At 42.7% G+C, this 21,431-nt stretch overlaps 1 protein-coding gene across 3 annotated transcripts in view; it reads right to left on the reverse strand.

Annotated features, from left to right (window-relative positions):
- The window catches only part of LOC116980693 (limbic system associated membrane protein), a 1,768,528-nt gene that overhangs the window by 20,552 nt on the left and 1,726,545 nt on the right, over positions 1-21,431 (reverse strand). For 2 of the 3 annotated variants that reach the window (XM_033033154.1, XM_033033153.1), the window contains one exon: positions 220-255. The exons of the other annotated variant lie outside the window; for it this stretch is intronic. In XM_033033154.1, coding sequence (XP_032889045.1) covers positions 220-255 — 36 coding nt within the window. The remainder of the gene's footprint in view (positions 1-219; positions 256-21,431) is intronic. 3 annotated transcript variants of the gene reach the window in all.

Below are 21,431 nucleotides of genomic sequence, written 5' to 3' on the forward strand. Positions count from 1 at the left end.
ACATTTCACTGACACAGACTGAAAGCAGCTCTTTCCATTACGAGTGGAGGTTGGCGAAGGAGGTAATTTCACCGCGGTGCTTACCGTTTGCAATGTATATCATAACACCAAGTGCAATATTACACTCACTACTCTCATTAATTTAACACATAGAGCACTTGATTCCACACATTCCCAACATGATATCTTATTTGGCAGAAGCAAGCGCCAGATACTGACCTTTTTGTTTTGAGTGCACAGTGGTTTCAATTTTTTCTGAAGAAAGAAAAATAAAGATTGCATTTATTTGAAAAATTGTTTCTCAGAATGCATAGTTTTTGTATGGGCAAAAACTCCCTGGTCAGCAGGAAGTAGAGTAATAGTGCCATCTGCTGGCAGGTCCATGCTATGACCATGAGGATATGAAATATAAATTACAAACAAATATAGCTTTCATACCTTTCATTCATTTGTTCTTTGTACCTCCTCATATCTCTAGTTTCCCTCTCTCCTGACTCTCAGTCTGAAGAAGCGTCTCGACCCGAAACATCACCTATTCTTCTCCAGAGATGCTGCCTGACTCGCTGAGGTACACCAGCATTTTATGTCCAACGTCAGTGTAAACCTGCTTCTGCAGTTCCTTACTAAACAAATATAGGCTTTGGTAATTGATAATTTTGCTTTTTTTTAGATAATATTGAGCAGGTGGATACATCCTGTTACCCTGCCAATTCCATATACCTGTACATCTCATGCTGGGAAATTGCACACCCCATTTCTTGAAGTTAGACTTTAGCTGCTGTAGCCTATAATGCCACAGGTGTTAATCCTGGCCAAATTGGAAAGGCTAGGACCCTAAAATTGAGTAAAGGCTTCGGGGCTGCTAGGACATTTGGTCAATTTAAAAGTGCTTTCTGTAGAAATGGGACAAGCTGCAGAATGGTGCCAGTTTGTCTAGAGCCTAGATCAGAGCTGCAGGAAGAGAATGGGAACTTCTGCAGACCCTGACAATTAGGTGCAAAATGCATAGAATGGATTGGATGAATGCAAACCAGACATACACGTTGCAAAGTTTTACATTTGCTGAATGTTGATTGGATTAAGTATTGATCCTTGTCTGGTTTTCTTGCATGTCAGGGCACATGTTGCGATGTTCGTTTCCTTTGAGAAACACTGTTTGAATACAATGTATTAGCCACTGTATTACTGGGTTAGGGAAATGCCTGTCATGTATGTGGTTAATCAATATATGTTATTGGATTGTAAAGAGACCACCCCCATGTGGTTCGGCCCCTCGAGGTCCGGGGACTTATAAAAGTCCGCTACCACAAGGTCCTGTGTCGATCTTCTGGGAGAGCGCTTTGGACTGCGTGACCTTCTGGAGTGTCTCTGTTTGAGCGAGGATAAGAGGGCTTGATCAGGCAGATACGAGGATCGAACCTGCGGTGGTTAGGTACAGTAGTGGGAACTGTAATTGGGTTTTGTCAAAATAAACTTTAGATGCGCAAGTGCTTGACTCAGTAATTTTTGACTGAAACTAGACTGGGGGAAGCGAGCTATTTACATTGGGGGCTCGTCCGCGATCTCAACGGACCCCTAAACACAAGTTTGCGATCAAGGGTGTTGAGCTGTCTCGATCACGAGTGCAGAAATCGGGCCCTCTCTCGCGTTTTTCGCATTGGTTTTTGGCACTTCGCTAGTTGGAGCAGATCGATCATTCGCAGGCTTGGAAAGGTCCAATCAAGATAATTAGAACAGAGCCTAGCAAGCAGGGGGAGTTGGGGGGGGGGGGGAGGGGGTGGTTAACACTCCTTTGTGTTAGGGGCCCATAAAACAGTGTGGAGTGGCCCAAAACGTGGTCGTCGTTGGCAGACTGCAGCTGCTTTAACGAGAGCCTGACAGGCTTCATTGCGTGAGGGGTGGCTAATTGTCCAGATTTGGTATCCAATTGGAGGGGTATTGAAACACAGGTCTGGTCTACATATTGATCCATCTTTGCCAGGAGCGCTGATTGGAAAGGTGCATTCTGAAAATTGGCATCAACTGCCAGCGCAAAGAGGCTAGGCGCTGAACCCTCAGTGCCCAGCAGAGAGGGGTGTCTGCATGAAGATATCTGAGTCACTCCCTGGAGTGATGGACGAGGAATCTCGTAAAGGTACTGGATAGAGTATAGATTGGCTGAGAATACTCCAGTCCATTCGAGATTTCATTGGGCAATTTAGTTTGATTCGAGAGCCCGCATTTGTGGAGTGGTACACACTAAAACTAGGAGTTCGAGAACGAGTCTATATTTGCAGAATCAAATGTCCAAATACAGAATTTCACATTGAAGTTCTTCCCATACGGTAGAATTCGAATTCTGTATAGATAGAACTTCAGAGTTTGTGCATGTTCATGATCGATTCCGACTAGCGGCTGATCAACAGTGAATAGTAACCCTCTGGTCGATTGTTGATTAGTACCTGATAGTGAAGAGTACCTGAGAGACGGGAACCTGATTTACCTGGTGAAAAGTAATCCAAATGCGAAGGGTACACCTAATTCTGTAGAGCTTAGAGAGGAGGGATAGAGGACCCTCTATAGAAGTCCATTCTTAGCGTGAGGATAGTAACATTCGGGAGGATAAGTAGTCATTTAAGGAGTAGAACCCCTCAGCAAAGAGTAATCTAGGAAGGGGAAAATCTTTGGTATCGGAGGGAGAGGTTCACTGATTGATAACAGCGTGACGCGGCATTAATCTCGAGTGTTTGTAAACTGAGCTAGTGCTTTAAATCATTTTTTGTAAATTGTAAAAACCTAGATTTTTGTATTGTTATCGGATCCGAATTCAGTAAATATTTTGTGTACGTAAATAAATTTAGAGTGTATTAAGATTTAGAAAGTTAAGATTTAGAGTGTGTTAAGTTCGCGGACCGCTATTTGTATTGCTGCGTGTGTGCGTGCTTACGGATTTTTGGGTGTTAGATAATTGAAGTAAAAGTGTGTTTGAATTAAATATTTGTAATTGTGGAGATTGTAGTATTGTGAGAATCTGAGTCATGGTGGTTCGATCAGGGTTTGTACTCTTTTGATCGCTGTGTCAGGGTAGGATTTGTTCCGCTAACCGATTGCTCCACGAGGAGGATTTATTAGAGTGCGTGATTTATAATAAACAAATGTTTGTGGTTTATGTAGGAGTGTGGTTGTGCCTGATAATACTAGGTAGCGTGATTTCCTGCTTGTGTACTCTGTTATTTGAGTGTTGGAAGATCATTTTCGGGTGTTTCGATTGAGGATTAAATGAGTGCGAGAATGTATTTGATTGTACTCGAATGTGTTTGATTGTTCCTTGGAGTACTCTGATCCTTGAATGACTGGGGATTGAGAAAATTGTAAGGTTGAAAGGGTGTGGACTTGTGGGAGATAGGAGAACATTTTGAATAGGAGAGTAGGATTTGTGGAGCAAATGAGTAAAGAATTGCGTGGCTATGAACACTTTGAGCCATTAGCCATTGTTCAGGAATGAACTTGATAAGTTTAGGGATCAAAAGGAAGGAGCGGAGGTTTAGGAATTCTGTTTCGAGTGTTCGGTAGCATGGGGAATAGTGTAGATCGAGATATGACAGAAGAGGAAATGAGCCCATTGCAACTAATGTGTATTGAGTTTCCTCACAAGGCAGAGAAATTAAGAAATTTATCAGGAGCTTTAAATAAGAAATTATGGAACAAGCTATGGCCGCTGGGTGGAGCATTAGAACAGTAAAAGGGATAAAATACATCGAACGGATTATTTAACAGCATTGTAATAACAAAAATGAATTAATAGGATTATGGAAAAAATATTATGAGGAACGGAAGGTGGACAAAGGTTAAGAGGATAGCTAGTTGGGAAAAAGCGATCGCTAAACTTGGAATAGAACTGAAAGAAGGAGAAGTAGATCGACCTCCAGACAGTAGGAAGGACAGGAGTGGAGATGATGGGAAACACACAGAACAAGGAAACGGCAGATCTGCTGGAAGGAAATTATTCCCTGCCAATTTAAAGATTAGGAATCCGATGGTTAGTGCTGACTTCGAGGGAGAAGGAGATGAATATTTGGAAGAATGGACTAATATTAAACGGAAGTTCACAGCTCCCACCATGTTCCTCTTGCGTTTCCCAAACTTCACTTGTATGACTTGTGTTCGTAATAAATAATTTAGGCCTGCATGATCAATAACAACTCCTGCAGATTCTACATCTGAACAGATTCTACCAACAGCAGAAACTGGGGTACCAGATTCTTCGACCCTATCCACTCCGTCATTGATAGATCGTCCAGTGGCTCGTGGCAGTCGGAGTAGAACAAAGAGATTAGCTCTGGTGTTTAAAGAAAAGGAAGGTATGTTAGATATACTGCAACCACCAGAGTATTTCTGTGAGCCACAACCTAGGCAGATTACATGAGTAGTAAGAAAGATGAACAACTTATTCGGACAGTATCGGGAAACCCCTAGCGAACGGGAGGATTCATCTGAGGGTGAGACAGTGATTGAAGATACCGAGGTAGATTTTGATGTAACCGAAAGTTTACAAATTAAACAGATACCCCATAGGCAGTTCCCAGTAAGGGAAGGGCTGGGTACAACGGATTTGACCAGCGCAGTAAATATGAATAATCCCCGTGCCACAGACGTCCATACTCCGTGGAAGCCCCATGAAATAATGGCAGTACTAAACAGAATCCCTGATAGGAAGAAGTCGCCTGATGCTTTTATAGATTATTTATGAACCACAATGCGTGTATTTCATGCAGATTCACGGGATTTGTGGGAGACCATACAACAGATAATTACTCCAGTTGAAAATACCCAATTTCCAGCAGCCCTAGGACACCCAACGTATAAACCCTTGGCAAACGTAGTAATTGATGACAGTGCAAGAGAAGAGGCTGTTTTAACGGCACTTGCAAAAACGTTTCACAAACCAAGCGATTTAAAATAAATTCTGGAAATAAAACCAGAAAAGGGTGAAGGAGCAGACGAATTTCTAGACCGTATTTCAAAATTATATATGGACCAATCAGGTGACTTATATTACAGAAATGGAGTGAATTCCCCTCAGTATTGTGCTATCTTATTGAATTGTCTCCCCACTAAAGTAGCAGACTTAATCAAGACTGATAACAGGAACTGGTCTGAGAACCGAGCCAGTCAAATGGCCAGAGCTGTGAGGCACTATTGGAAGGAGGGTAGGAACCAGGAAAATTATCTTGTAACTAGAAGAGAAAGTGAACGTATAGCCAAGAAAGAATTGCCAAGATCTAACTCTGAACCATGGATCCCCAGAGTACCAGCAAATTACGGATTGGGAGAAATTAGGGTTCCAGACTTCTCAGATTATTATCACACCTACACTCCCAATTTAGAACCCATTCCAATGGAACCAAGGGCCAACCATATTGCCTAATTAATGCTACACTTGTGGGGGAATGGGACATTGGAGTCGAGCCTGTCCAACAAGGGAGCGAGTGAGAGAGGGGTCAAAGAAGGGATTTCCAGGATTACGAAGAAATTAGAGATCCTAGAGAATATAGAAATATCTGAGATCCAAGGAATTATGGGAGGTCCTTTATTTCAAGAGACTACTGGGACTCAAGAGAACAGAGAGAGAGATAGCCCGAATGTCAGGAACCAAGAAGCCACACACCGTTCACTCAAGCCAGCCCATTTTCTCAGTCCTGGCTTACCAACGCGTCCAGGAATTGTGGGCGTGGAAACATGACCCCTACTCGAGAACCCCGTCAAGTAATTTACCAGAATGAAGGAATTGGATGCACTATTGTAGTAAAAACTGAAGATCACATAAAAGAAAATTGTAAACAATCTTATGACTGCCCCAGAAACCCCCTTAGAGCAAAGAGCATTGTAAGACAAGGAGCTTGTTACAACTGTATACAATTAGATAATTGGAGGAAGGAGTGCCCAGCGAGAAGACAGAACATAGCAGGACGGAAGAAAAATCAAGGGGCAATAAAGAAAGTAAGAAAAGAAACATAGTAGCTGGTGTGAGAATGAATGGGAACTAAGAAGAAGAAATGACAGTAGGGAGAGAAGAAACAAACTTATTGTGCAGGAGGTATGGGAATGGGGAATGGAGCTATTATACTAACTTGTTATTGAGTTTATGCCTGCAAAACAGTATAATCGACAACATATTATCTGGACGTGAGGTAAAGAATATACAGACCCCTTGAGAATGGGCAGAAGACAGCAAAGGTAATGTAGCTCCCCAGAAACTGGAATCAACAAGCAGGAGGAAATGATACTGTCCTGTCCCTTTAAGACAAATCTGGGAAGGCCAACCAATAGAGAAAGCTGCTCCTCAGTATCCCTACTCCCTTGAAACTGACATCAGGGAAGAAGAAACCTACCCTAGTGCCCAACTTTAACATCATCTAGCTTTTGACGCCAGCGAAGAAAGGAAAGTAACACTATCTAATCTTTCCTAAAGAAACAACACCGACAACCTATGACGACTATTAGGGCAAGCTTCACTTTAAAGAACCGAATTTGTATTTGAAAAATACATTCTTCTGTGGTTCGGGGCAAAATACTCGCTTTGCTTCAACATTTAGTTATAAATAAGTTGATTTAAAGAGGGCTTATGGGATATAGTATTAAAAAGCTAAAAGGAATTAAGACATACCCTGGAAACGTGAGGTGGTAGTATAAAATGAAGTAGACTGAAAATTTATGAGTTCCCCTCAGAAAGTCAATACTAACCTTCCAGAAAGAGTTACTTAGAGATAAAAGGAAACTAGTTTAAGCGAGAACCCCTAGACTGAGAGCCGAGCCAACATAGCAAGGAAGATGTACTGGAGGAGAAGTCTATTGAATTAGTAGGAGAAACTTGAATGGGTGTGGAGATATCAGAGTCAATGTATTTAACCGATGGATCTAAATTGTTTAACCCCTGATGGTAAAGCGGCTTCTATTATCAAGGTGGAAAGAAATTGTCCCTAGAATTGGCATTCTTAATTGTATTTATGATGAAATTGACAGCATATAGAAATTGATTGTTTAAATTTGAACAGCTGGGAATTCCACAGGAATTGGAATAGAATTGTGTTATCGACCACAATGCTATGGAATGAGAAGGATGAGACGGACACTGAAATTTAAAATAGTAAATTGAAGGCTGAGACTGAATTTGGTTGAATTGGAACATTTATCAAGGTTTGCTTTAAAAAAGAGTCACGCCTTTAGGGAAATCTGGACTGCTCAGCTGAAATATATATGAGAAACCATCATCAGATATACAAATTATAACATCGTGTGAATATGGAGAGGGCTGATTAGTGTTGATCCTAGGATAGTAAAGAGTATATCATAGAACAGAATAGTAATAGGAATACAGTGATAGAGTAGAATATAATAGAGCAGAATATTGAAATGGAAAAGGGATAGTATTGCAGAATTACAGTGAATGTATGGGTAAGCATTGGTGCATGAATGGTAACTTGCTTTGTCCCAAGTTTTTCAGGAATTACAGGTTATAGGTTCGACTATGGAAAGGGATGGAAGAATGGGCAACACAGATGGAGGGAATTCGCACCCACAAAAACTCGGGAGGTGAAGACTCATCAGATGGAAATTGTGAAGCTATGCCCACGAAAACTCAAGAAGTTTGACAGGATTCTGAGAAGAAACATCATCATCTTGTGTTGTTGATAGATGGAAAATGTAATAGACATACATGTATATCTGGTTATCTGATTATCTGACTCTTAGTTATCATAAATGATGGTTTATCATATATGATAAAAGGAAGGAAGGTTAATCCTGGCCAAATTGGAGAGCCTAGGACCCTAAAATTGAGTAAAGGCTTCTGGGCTGCTAGGCCATTTGGTCAATATAAAAGTGCTTTCGGTAAAAATTGGACGAGCTGCAGAGTGGTGCCAGTTTGTCTAGAGCCTAGATCAGAGCTGCAGGAAGAGTATGGGAACATCTGCAGGCCCTGACAATTAGGTGCAAAATGCATAGAATGGATTGGATGGATGCAAACCAGACATACACATTGTAAATAATGTTGCAAAGCTTTACTTTGCTGAATGTTGATTGGATTAAGTATTGAGCCTTGTCTGGTTTTCTCGCATGTCAGGATACCTGTTGCAATGTTCGTTTCCTCTGAGAAACACTGTTTGAATACAATGTATCAGCCACTGTATTATTGGGTTAGGGAAATGTCTGTCATGTGTGGGGTTAATCAATATTTGTTATTGGATTTTAAAGAGACCATCCACATGTGGTTCGGCCCCTCGAGTTTCAAGGACCTATATAAGTCCGCTACCACGAGGTTCTGTGTCGATCTTCTGGGAGGGCGTTTATGACTGCGTGACCTTCTGGAGTGTCTCTATTTGAGCGAGGCCAAGAGGGCTTGATCAGGCAGATATGAGGATCAAACCCGCGGTGGTTAGGTACGGTAATGGGAAATGTAATTGTGTTTTGTCAAGATAAAGTTTAGATGCGCAAGTGCTTGACTCAGTGATTTTTTTAATGAAACTAGACCGGGGGGAAGCTTAGAATGAGCTATTTACACAGACATGAGATGTCATACGGTAAATTGTGATTAGACAGCATCTCTGGAGAAAAGGAATAGGTGACATTTCAGATCAAAACCATCTTCAGGCTGAGAGTCAGGGGAAAGGGAAACAAGACATGTGTGATGTGATGTAGAGAGATATAGAACAGATTAATGAAAGATATGCAAAAAAGTAATGATGATGAAGGAAACAAGCCATTGTTAGTTGTGGCCTAGGTGAAAATGAGTATTGACAATGAGACTCAACAAGACGACTTTGAAGCTGGTATGACTTGGATAGGGGAGGGATGGAGAGAGGAGGCATGCAAGGGCAATGCCCCCTCTCTCCATCCTCCTTCTCTCCATTCCTGCGTACAGACCGCACCCGCAGTTAGAACAAAGCCCAGGTCTCTGGCGCTGTATGGCAGCAACTCTACTACTGAGCCACTGTGCCACCCTGTTAGTTGTGGGATGTTGATAGCACCCTCAATTTGCCCCTCCTGTTTAGTTTAGAGCTACAGGCTGGAAACAGGCCGTTCAGTCCATGCCGACCAGCGATCCCCGCACTTTAACACTATCCTACACCCACTAGGGACAATTTTTACATTTACCAAGCCAATTAACCTACAAACCTGTACGCCTTTGGAGTGTGGGAGGAAACCAAAGATCTCTGAGAAAACCCACGCAGGTCATGGGGAGAACATACAAACTCCATACAGACAGCACCCGTAGTCAGCATCAAACCCGGGTCTCTGGCGCTGCATTCACTGTAAGGCAGCACTCTGACTGCCACTGTGCTGATGTAGGTTTCTCACTGACAAGCCTCCCATTGCACTGGGTGCAATTTTTAAAACAAATACTTTTTAATTCAATCAGATGAAAATGGAAGTGAGGAAGGAAAATTAAACGTCTGTCGTAAGACACAGTAAAATCTGACCTTGTTTTATAGTCTGGTGATGCAGACTGATTGCGAAACATGGATTGATCCCATTTCAATTTCTCATGCTGTGTTCTGATCTATTTATGCATTTGGCTTTGTAATTTTGTCTTGAGGAGATAGAGGTTAACTTAGTTTAGTTTTAGGTTAGAGACACAGTATGAAAACAGGCCCAACACACCAGGGACAATTTACAATTTTTAGCAAAGCCATTTAGCCTACAAATCTGTACGTCTTTGGAGTGTGGGAGGAAACTGGAGCACCCGGGGAAAGCCCACGCAGGCCATGGGGAAAACGTACAAACTCCACATAGACAACACGGATCACACCCAGGCATCTGTTGCTGTACGGCAGCAACTCTACTGCTACGCCAAAGTGCCACCATGTTACATGTGGGAAGTTGATAGCAGCCTCATCTTTCCCCTCCTGTTGATCTAGGTTTCTCACTGATAAACCTCCCAACTAATGGTAGAAGAATGTAGGTTGAGCATTGCTAAATGATCTGTTGACCAGTGCACAAAATTAGTTTTGGAATGCTTAATGAAGCCCTTTTAAATTTGTTCCCAGTGCAGTCTTTTGTCTGTGTTCATGTCTATCAGATTGCCTTAGAGGCCTGTCGAAACAAATTGATTATATACCAGATGGAGATCAATAGATCTTTGGACCCAAAGATGCATCACAATATACGAGGATGGGGTAGCAATAAGGGGTATTATCTGGTAGCAAGCTCACTTTGGGGAACACACGAAAGTGAGAAGATGGGTGCAATTTTAAAAGCAAAGACCTTTTAATTCAATGTTTGTAACCAGAGTAGAAACGGAAGCGTGGAAGGAAAATTAAACGTCTGTGCAAGGACCCAACAAAAGGAGCCTGTGAGTAGAAAATCAGTTCTGGTTTTTATTGACTGCGAATGCAGAGTGATTGGGAAGCACCGCTTAATCATGTTCCAATTTCTGATGCTCCTAAATGCTGTTCTCATCTATTTTTGCATTCAGCTTTGTAATTTTGTCTTCAGGAGTCAGAGATTAAGTTAGTTTAGTTTTGGTTTTGAGATATAGTGGAAACTAGGTCCTTTGGCCCACTGAGACCACGCCCACCAGCGATCACCCCGTATATTAGCACCATCCTGCACACTAGGGACAATTTACAATCTTTACCAAAGCCTATTAACCTACAAACCTGTACCTCTTTGGAGTGTGCGAGGAAACTAGAGTACCTGGGGAAAACCTATGTGGTCTTGGGAATAACATACAAACTTTGTTCAGACAGCCCTCATAATCAGGATCGAACCTGGGACTCTGGGGCTGTAAGGAAGCAACTCTCGGATGTCCCATCGTGCCGCCACTAACTTCTCCATCCTTCATCTCTAAGAAAAACTCGCTAACAGTAGCTTGCAATGCAGCCAACACTCACCTAACATGAGAAAACAGGGAAGGAGCAAAGCAAAGCAATGGAGATATCAGAAAGGGTAAATTAGTGAAGTAATGTAAGAAATATGAGTTTATTTTATTTTAATTTAGTTTAGTTTATTATTGTCACCTGTACCGACCGAGGTACAGTGAAAAGCTTGTTGTTGCATGCTATCCAATCAGTGAAAAGTACAATCAAGTCATCCACAGTGTATAGATACAGGATAACGGGTCTCATGATCAGTGCAAGATACTGTAAAGTCCCATAATATCAGATTAAACATAGTTTGAAGGTTTCCAATGTTGATGAGAGGTCAGGACCGCACTCTATCTGATGAGAGGACGGTTCAGTTGCCTGATAACAGGATTAATCTTCATTTTGAGAAGATGAAAGAAAACATAAAATCTCACTGAAGTCACACTTTTGTGGAGCTATAGCCCGCTACTTATGGTACTGACAGGAAGGCCTTGTGGTTAGTTTGATAGATTGGTCTTTCATTGCCAAAGAAAGTACGACAAATAATCAAAGCTGGATGACATCTTAAAATAAATACTGATGGTTTGTTAAGTTGTGTTTTTATTAAGAGAGTTGCCAAGGTAATAGGATCCATTTTCTTGGCATGAGCAAAACTTACTATTAGTTAATATGACAACACAACCTCATGTGGGACTTCATATTGCCACTCGATGAGTGCAGAAAATTTAGAATAGCATCAACAATTCACAAATGCATGCAAAATGCTGCAACCATTAAAGTCAAGTGAATCTCCCAAGCAGGCAATGCCCAACCTTAATCATTCCCCAGATAAAGCCTTACATTTAGCAGCGCAATGATTTCTCCACCTCTTCCTGTTTACAAACCTGTGCTGAATGATGACTTCCCAGTAATTATTCCTCCTGAGAGAGGCAAACATATTCTTCTCAATGTGGTCGCAAAATATCTCTCATAAGTAACATAAGCCTCAAACTTGTGTTTACAAGTTTTCTGTCAAATTGCATCAATGCCATTCTTTATCAGAAAAAGGACATAAAGTGCTGGAGTAGCTCAGCAGGTCTTGTAGCATCTCTGGAGAACATGAACAGGTGATGTTTCAGGTCAGGGTCCTTCAGTCCCTTTGTCCTTTTGTCAATCTGAAGAAGGGTCCTGAGCTGAAACGTCACTTGTCCATGTTCCCCAGAGATGATGCCTGAGCCGCTGAGTTATTCCACTACTTTAACATTTTAGTAAACCAGCATCTGCAGTTCCTTGGATTTCCATTCTTTATCAGAATGTCTTCAAACAATTTGCATTTTTAATACAATTTTTTTATAGCTACTGCTAAAAATTAATGAACAAATACTTGCCTGATCTGAATACACAGATTTTTCTTATATTTCACGTGGATCTTGCCTGCAAGGCGGTTACTTATCAGTCTTTCCAGAATGGCCATAGGGGCGGTGAGCCACCTTCCTAATGCTTTTTGTCCTTTAGAAATGTTTCCAATGCAATTGGTATATGGTATTCTAGGATCTACAGTCAGCATCAGTAAATCAGTCGACTGTGAGATTTTAAGGGGTACACGCCCTTGGTGGGATCCAAAAAATCTAGTACCTTGTAGAGAAGGATAGACAGATACATAGGGAGAAAGAGAGAGAGAGAGAGAGAGAGAGAGAGAGAGAGAGAGAGAGAGAGAGAGAGAGAGAGAGAGAGAGAGAGAGAGAGAGAGAGAGAGAGAGAGAGAGAGAGAGAGAGAGAGGATGAGTATGGAGTAAGAAACAGAGAGATTGTGATACAAAGAGAAAAAGCACTTTATATTGTCCTTGTGCGGCTTACAATCCAGCAGTATAAATATTGATTTCTCTAATTTCAAGTAACCCTTACATTCCCCCTCTCTCTCTCTGTTCTTCTCCCACCCTAGTTTCTGCTAGTTTCACTGTTCATATCCCTTCACCTCCTCCGCAGCCAAAATTAGATCATTGTGGGCTCCATCTTTCCTTGGCCATCGGTGCCGGCTCTGATTTCTTCTATACATTGTCATACCTCTAGTTTCCCCTCCCCCCTGACAGTCTGAAGAAGGGTCTCGATCCAAAATGGTGCCTATTCCTTTTCTCCAGAGATGCTGCCTGACCCGCTGAGTTACTTCATCATTTGTGTCTATTTAATAGAAAAAGCATGTTGGGTGAAGGAGTGATTAGCAGTGTTTCGGGGACGAGCTCGATACTCTGGTGGCATGGTGGCGTAGCTGGTATGCAAAGTCCGGATGGGGTAAGGATCATGTAGAGGCTGATGAGGTTAGTTTATCTCGGCATTATATATTAGCTGAAGGGTCTGCTCCTGTGCTATACTTCTTTATCTTCTATGTTAAACTCTCAGGTCACCTGAGGCTGAGCAACAATTTGCGATAAGTTCTGTCCCACAAGATAGTTGCCACAGCGACACCTCCTGGACAATGAGAGCCATACACTGACAAGGATTAAATGGAACCGAAGGATTGGCACAGGTTATATAGGTGAGGGGGCAAGTAATTTATTTTAAGCAACCAAGAAAATCATTCCTAACTTCAGAAATTTCCATTAGGGGGCACAGTGGTGCAGCTGGTACAGCCACTGCCTCACAGCGCCAGAGACCCGGGTTCGATCCTAAATGCGGGTGCTGTCTGTGTGGAGTTTGCACGTTCTCCCTGTGCCACATGAGTTCCCCCCAGCTACTCCAGTGCGGGTTTGTAGGTTAATTGTCCAATGTAGAAATTGCCTCCCATGTGTATGAAATGTATGAGCAAGTCTGAGAACAGAGAACTAGTGTGAAAAGTTGATCGATGGTTGGTATGGACTCAGTCGACTGAAGGGCCTGCTTTCATACTGTATCTCTAAAGCATTAAAACACTAAAACATATGTGCTGAGAACTTCCATTTTATTTTCAGTACAAACATAAATTTTGAATTATTACTTTTGGGTGGAGATTATCATTTCCACATAAAATATGCATTCCCTGTTTTTTAAACTATCCTTTGCTTTAATATTTATTATTGATTTAGTTTAGTGTAGAGAAACAGTGCAGAAACAGGCCCTTCAGCCCACCGAGTCTGTGCCAACCAGCGATCTTTGTACGTTAAATTAGAGCCAGATCCCAATCATTCATCTGCGGTGTGACAATCAGAAGTTCATGTAATACATTTTCTGTTATCACAAATGCATGGGAGAAACTCAGATGTATTGGTTGTAAGTCCTGTCCATGTGCCTGGAGGGTAATGATTCCTTTCACAAGTTTCCATCAAGATAATGAACAGACTATGACTACTGAAAAATGGACTGGGAGTTTTATATCTTCACACAATAAAGAGGGAAAGTGTGTGTTTACCTTGGATACGGAGATGGGGGTGGAAGATTGCAACCTTCACGTGGTCCGCCCTATTTCGACTAATGCAATCAACTCGACGTGCGCAAACGGAAGATCAAATAGAACAAGTTGTCCAACAACTTTAGGCTGTGCACGCCTCACATGAAAGAAGAAGAAGAAGGATACGGAGATCATCAAATCAGATTGATCACTGAATTTAAAATCTCCTGGAGCTCCAAGGTAAGGTATAGGAAAATAAAATGGGATAGCACAAGATTCAGGAGAATTCGCCTCGCCAACAGTCTGTCTGTCCTTTCTTCTGTTTTAGGTATTTTTAGTATGTGTTAAAAGCATGTTTTGGTGTTCCTTGGTTTGTTTTATGTAGAGGGTGTGGGGGGGGGAGGGGGTTGGGAAAACTTTTTTTCAATCTCTTACCTCGACGGAGATGCGTTTTGTTCCGTATCGTATCTCCGTCCCCACTGCAGCCTAACATCGTGGAGTTGGCAGCCTTTCCTGGAGATCGACAGGCGCTCCAAGCCGCGGTAGTCTGCGGGACTTTAACATCGCGGAGCTTACGATCCCTTTGCCGGGGATCAAAGTTCCAACCGCGGGACCTGTAAACTTTAACATCGTGAAGCCCGCGGTCTCTGGTAAGAAGAGGTCGACTCAGGAGCTCCATGCCATGGAGAGAGTTTCCACCGCCCCGTCACAGGAGTTTCGATGACCCCGATGGAGGCTTTGATCGTCGGCTGCGGGGACTTTGATCGCCCCGACTGCGGATGGTTTGACTGCCCCGACCGCGGGAGAACAAAGAGGAAGAAGCTTGAACTTTATTGCCTTCCTTCACAGTGAGGAATGTGGAATCCACTGTGGTGGATGTTTATGTTGGATGTTATGTTGTTGTGTGTCTTTTTGCTTTTCAATTAGTATGGCTGTATGGTAACTCAAATTTCACTGTACCTTAACTGGTACATGTGACAATAAACTGACCTTGAAACCTTGAGAATGTCATAGGGCAACATGATGGTTCAGCAGTAGAGTTGCTGCCTTACAGCGTCAGAGACCCGGGTTCAATCCTGACTACAGGTGCCATCTGTAGTCAGGATTGTACATTCTCCTTGTGACCACGTGTGTGCTCTGCTTTCCTCCCACACTTCAAAGACATACAGGCTTGGAGGTTAATTGGCTTTGTTAACAAAAATTGTAAATTGACCCGAGTGTGCAGGATAGTGTTAGTGTATTGGGTAATCACATGGCTGGCGCAGACTCGCCTGTTTCCATGCTATATCTCTAAACTAAACTAAATTAAAATTGAAAAGGCTCTCATCAGACAAGTGACTATTTTATTAAAATTATCAGTTTGCATAAATATTATTATTGCATTTCAAACAAAGATTGGATTAGAAAAATAAGGTTGATGAGAAACCTTTGGGTGCTACACCTCTTATCTAAATCAGTCTCAGCAATATAACATGGTTAAACGTATTAATTAATTGTTGATACGACAAAAGCAAACATTGTAAATGCGAAATACCGAATAAACACCAATTCAGCTGCAAAGATAAATCTGACAAAAGGCAAGAAAATAGGCACTGGTAACTTGAAAAAGGGATAACCAGGCCATGAGAAGTAATAATGCAACACCGAGGGATGATTAAGGAAGGAATATTTTTCTCCAAGTCCCAACTCTAGGTGAAATTATTGGGACAAGTCACTTGTGGTGTTTTTTATCATTATTATTCTTATCAGGCACCTGACCTTTCTGCCTTGGGCCTCCTCCACTGACAGAGTGAGACCACAAGGAAATTAGAGGAGCAACACCACATATTTTGCTTGGGCAGCTTACAACCTAACTGTATGAGCGTTGATTTATCTAATTTCTATTAACCCCTCTATTACCTCTCTCCCCCAGTCCCCAACCATTATTGCATTATTACTTCCAGTTCCAATGTTCGCATCCTTGTAGCCCTTTGTTACCGCATCATCCCCAGCCAACAATGATGGGCACTTGGAATGCATTGTCAGGTGTGGTGGTGGAGACAGTGCGTTTAAGAGATTTTTGGACAGGCATATGGAAGTGCAGGGAATAGAGGAATATGGACCTGTTGCCAGTCCTGCTTTGTTCTGGCCTTTTCTTATCTCTATTTCCCTCTCCTCTGCTTTCAAGATCTCAAGAATCTGAAGAAGGGTCCTGACCTGAAACGCCACCCATCCTTTTTCTCCAGAGATGTTGCCTCAGTTTGATATGGCATCATATTCGGTGTAAGCATTGTGGGCTGAAGGGCCCGTTTCTGTGCTGTATGTACTGTTTGCTGTTCTATCAATCACATACAATGAGGGATTTATTTACTTTTCAGCCAACAGATTTAAAAAAAATGTTTAAAATCTTTGCTGTTTATGCAACCAGAACTTGTGAGTTCCATCTAGTGATGATGTCTTGTTGCAACAGTCAGCCCTTTTCATCCCACTTGGAAATTTGCAATTGTAGCAAATGCTTAAATTTCCCATTTTAATTGGCATAAGAAATTACCTGCTTTCGCTCTCAGCAAGTGAAAGGTTATTAGTAATAATGAACTGTCAGCTCCCCTCCTTTCTACTTGACGTGATCCCTTATCAACTGAATATGACTGCCACTAATGACTGTACCACAATGTCTTTGAAGCAAACAGCTCATATCCTGCTTCAGTAACTGTGCAGCTGGGGAACGGTAAATTGTGGACGTTTTGATATCATTGCTGGTGCAGAGTTATTTATTCTAACCTGGTCTCTAGATACGCATTAAATATTTCTTGGGAGTGCTTATCAGCTCCAGAAGATCTTTTGTACAATAGAGGCTGGGGAGCTTTTAAAGATCATTTACGTGGTGTGTTTACTTAATGTTTGACGAACCCACACTTCACGCTGCCTTGGCATGACCACCAGCATAGTCAAGGACGAGTCTCACCCTGGCCACTCCCACTTCTCCCCTCTCCCATCAGGCAAGGTGTGCAGAAGTTGGAAAATGTACACCTCCAGATTCAGGGACAGTTTCTTCCCAGTTGTTATCAGGCAACTGAACCATCCTATCACCAACTAGAGAGCGGTCCTGACTTCCCATGTACCTAATTGGAAACCATCAAATTATTCTCAATTGACCTTTACTGGACTTCATCTTGCCCTAACGTTATTGCCAAACTGCTCAACGTTGACCATAAGCTACACAGCAGGTTGTTTTACCCACATAATCTTTGTTACATTTTTTTTCAATCCATTAAAGATTGTTCCATTAATGCAAAATACTATTTACTGGTATGTAAGAACAATTAAGACAATATTGCCCACCCAATATTGCCCACCCAAGGCTTCTTGTTGCATTGGTCTTGAGGTAATTGTTAAAGAAGGTTTGTGAATGGCAGCAGAGCCTATACTATGATTCTGTCAGAGGCACGAGGAACTGTAGATTTAGTTTTTTGTTTAGTTTAGTTTAGAGAGGCAGTGCAGAAACAGGCCATTCAGCCCACCGAGTCTGCACTGACCAGTGATCACCGTACAATAACACTATCTTACACACTAGGGACAATTTACAATCTTTACCAAAGACAATTAACTTACAAATGTGTACGTCTTTGGAGTATGGGAGGAAACCGGAACACCTAAGCCCATGTGGTCACGGGGAGAACGTACAAATTCCGTGCAGACAACACTCGGTCAAGATGGAACCCGGGTCTCCGGCGCTGTGAGGCAGCAACTCTACCGCTGCACCACCGTGCCGTGCTGCTGGAATCTTGAGTAGAACTCAAAGTGCTGGAGAAATTCAGTGCGTCAGGCAGTATCTCTGGAGAACATGGATAGGTGACGTTTCGGGTCTGTACCCTTCTTCAGACTGATTGTAATGGGGAGGGGGAGCCAGATGAGAGGTGTGATCTGCCAAAATACAAATGAGTTCAGGGAGAGTGCAGTGCACCACACCAAAGAAGGACAAAAAGTGTTGGAGTGATGGGCCTGTCCCACTTAGGCAACTTTTTAGGCGACTGCAGGAGACTATGCAGTCGCCACATGGTCGCCACATGTTCGTGGGTGGTTGCCGGGGAGTCGCCTTCATGGTCGTGAGGAGTTCCCGCATTCTGGGAACTAGTGGCGGCCTCATTATGGTCGGCGTGAATTTTTCAGCATGCTGAAAAATTAGCGCCGACCAGAATGAAGCCGCCATGGAGAGCAGCGAGAATTCTAGAGCCGTAGGTGGGTCGCCAGAATGTCCTAGTGCATTGCCAGGAGGTCGAAGGTTCTCGGAGGTTCTCGTAGGTTGTACCCGGTGCTGACCGGTGAATTTCGTTGGCTCATTGGGGAAAAAAAGGTAAGCAGTAGTTTTCAGAACCAAGGATAACCGACCGGTAATGTTAAATGTCCGCCGAGCTTCACAGCCGTGTATCTCTGGCTTCTTAAAAGTTGTCTCCTCTCCTTCTCCCCTCCTCTTTAAAAGGACTTAATGTACACCGTGCTTTAGCCGTCTTTTTACTGCGCCAACCTTGCTGTTCATCACGGTGTGTGTCTGTATCACCTTGGATTTGCACCGTGTGATTTTTTTAGTGCGCTGTCTAAAAAAATCACATGGACTGGTGAAGGAAGCGATGTATTTGTGAGTGTGTGTTCCAGTTCCCGTTCCAGTTCCCGGTTCCAGTTCCCGGTTTTTCAGGCGACTGCCGGCAACTTGACAGTCGCCGGAAGTCCGCTGAAAAATCGCCTGTGTGGGACAGGCACATAACTCAGCGGATCAGGCAGCATCTCTGAAAAACAGATGATGGGTAGATGATGTTTTAGGTCGGGACCCTTCTCCTGACCCATGTTCTACAGAGATGCTGCCTAACCCATTGAGTTATTGCAACACTTTGTGGCTTTGATTGTAACCCAGAATCTGCAGTGCCTCGTGTCTCCATTAAAAGACAGATAGGTGTTCGGTAATCTATCTACACAGCAACGAACATAAAATGAAGGAAGAAGTATTTAATTTGCACAAGGCAATACTTAGGCCCCGTTGGGAATTACAGGCAGTTCTGTGAGCTCCAGAAAAGCAAACTATAGAAGCATTGCAATAAGGATTCACTATAATGATCCCGTGAATATGAGACAGTGGTGTTGGTGTTGAACTTCTTGAATGCTATGTTGTATTTTTATTAGTGTGCTGCAAGGATATCTGAATTTACCCTGAATAAGGGGATTTATAAAGTCTAATCTAATCTAATCTAATCTAAAGAAAGGCACAAAAAATTGGACATTTTTCATTTAGCATGAGGTGATTAAGGAAATTATTAAAATCATGAAACATGGAACATGAATTCAATTGGTTGGCACACAATTGCGTACTTAGGTGGGTGTTTTTACAGGCAGAATGAAAGGGGAATAGTGGATCTTTTTTCTTTCCATATGGAAGATGGAAACTTGTCCCAACAATCACAGGTTAAAAAGAGAATTGCAGAAATATTTGAAAGATATAAAGGCAGAGAGGAAAGGAGGTTAGAACAGATTGAACAATTCCTGTTGTAAAAGGAAGCATTAGTTTAAGTTTCAGAGATACAGTGCATAAACAGGACCTTTGGCCTACTGACTTCATGCCAACCAGAGAATTACAGTATCCTACACATACTAGGGACAATTTACAATTTTACCGAAGCCAATTAGTCTACAAATCCGTAGGTCTTTGGAGTGTGGGAGGAAACCAAAGCATCCGTGGAAAACCCACGTGGTCATGGGGAGAATGTACAAACTCCGTACAGACAGCATTCATGGTCAGGATGGAACCCAGGACTCTGGCGCTGTAAGGCAGCAACTCTACTGCTGCGCCACTGTGACACTCTAGTGTTGTGAACCACAAAACCTTCTTCTGCATTGCAATTCCCCTGACTCTATGTAGCTACTCTGAAGCCACGAGGTTAAATGGGCTATTTTTATTTTTAGTGCTTTTTAATGTAACAAATATGATGTCACTCCCACTGCCTGGTCTGTGAATGCCTGAGTCCTTGATCTCCAAAGCTCAGAACTTGTTCATTCCTGGACAGGAGATAACCTGGGAATAACTGGTGATGCAGGCTAAACCTGTGGAGGACATGGATGTCACAAGGTCACCTTGGCCAAAAATGATCTCAGGTGGAAGACTGCCTGCAGGGGGAAGCCCGAAGACCGGAGAGTCGGGGAGAAGGGAGTCGCTGGCAACGATGCACACAACGAGAGGGACCGGGGGCATTGCCTCCAGCGTGTTCAAGGTCGGCTGCGGGAGGCACCCCCGGGACACAGAGGCAGTGGGGCAAAGTGAGGGACGTTGGGTCGCAGGCCTGCAGCAGCCTGGGGCTTATTTGGGCTTGCCTTATCAGAGGCACCCCAGTACTTCCAGCATGTGGAATTTGGACCTTGGACTTTTTCTTTCTCTTTGTAAACAGCGCCAAAATCTATTCAATGCCGAAATATGGCGACTGTGCATTTGTGGGTCGTGGTAAAGAATTTCACTGTGCTGTGCATACGTGACAATAAAAATCCAGTCATGTTGCAGCAGCTGAGGTGGCCCATCGGGCACAGTGGTTTTAAGACTTTTACATTGAAAGACAAACTTTTTATGATTGCTTTTCAAGGAGATAGGTTAGTCATCAACAGTTGATGTGAAGGCATTTTTAGTACATGATATCTATCAACAATTTAGTAAAATAAAATAAATCTGCTAAGCCAATGTGTGTGTGCATATTGAGTAAGAAGAAGTATCTGGTATCATAGAAACGTACAGCATGGAAACAGGCGCTTCGGCCCACCCTTTGTCCATGTCCATGCCTACCAAGTTGGCATATTGGGCAAGTCCCATTTCCTGGCATTTGGCCCATAATGCTCTGGACCCTTTCTGTCCACATACCTGTCCAAATGACATTCTGTAGCTCATTCCATCACACAGTCGACCCTCTGAGTGAAAAGGTTGCCCCTGAGTTCTGTCTTAAATCTCCTCTTTTCTTAAGCCTATGCCATCTAGTTTTAGAATCCTCTGTAGACGCTGGGAAAAAGACTGCAAGCGTTCACTTTATCCATGCTCTTCACGATCTTGGACACCTTAATAAGATCACCCCTCAGCCTTTAAGGCTGCAAAGAAACAAATGCCGGCCCACCCAACCTCTTCCTATAACTCAAGCACGCAAGTCAAGGTAACATTCTGGTGACTCTCATCTGCACCTTCTCCAACATATTGGTTATAGCTGAGTGGCCAGAACTGCACACAGTACTCAAGTATGGTATCA

The sequence above is a fragment of the Amblyraja radiata genome, chromosome 14, assembly GCF_010909765.2.
Source record: "Amblyraja radiata isolate CabotCenter1 chromosome 14, sAmbRad1.1.pri, whole genome shotgun sequence".
NCBI lineage: Eukaryota > Metazoa > Chordata > Chondrichthyes > Rajiformes > Rajidae > Amblyraja > Amblyraja radiata.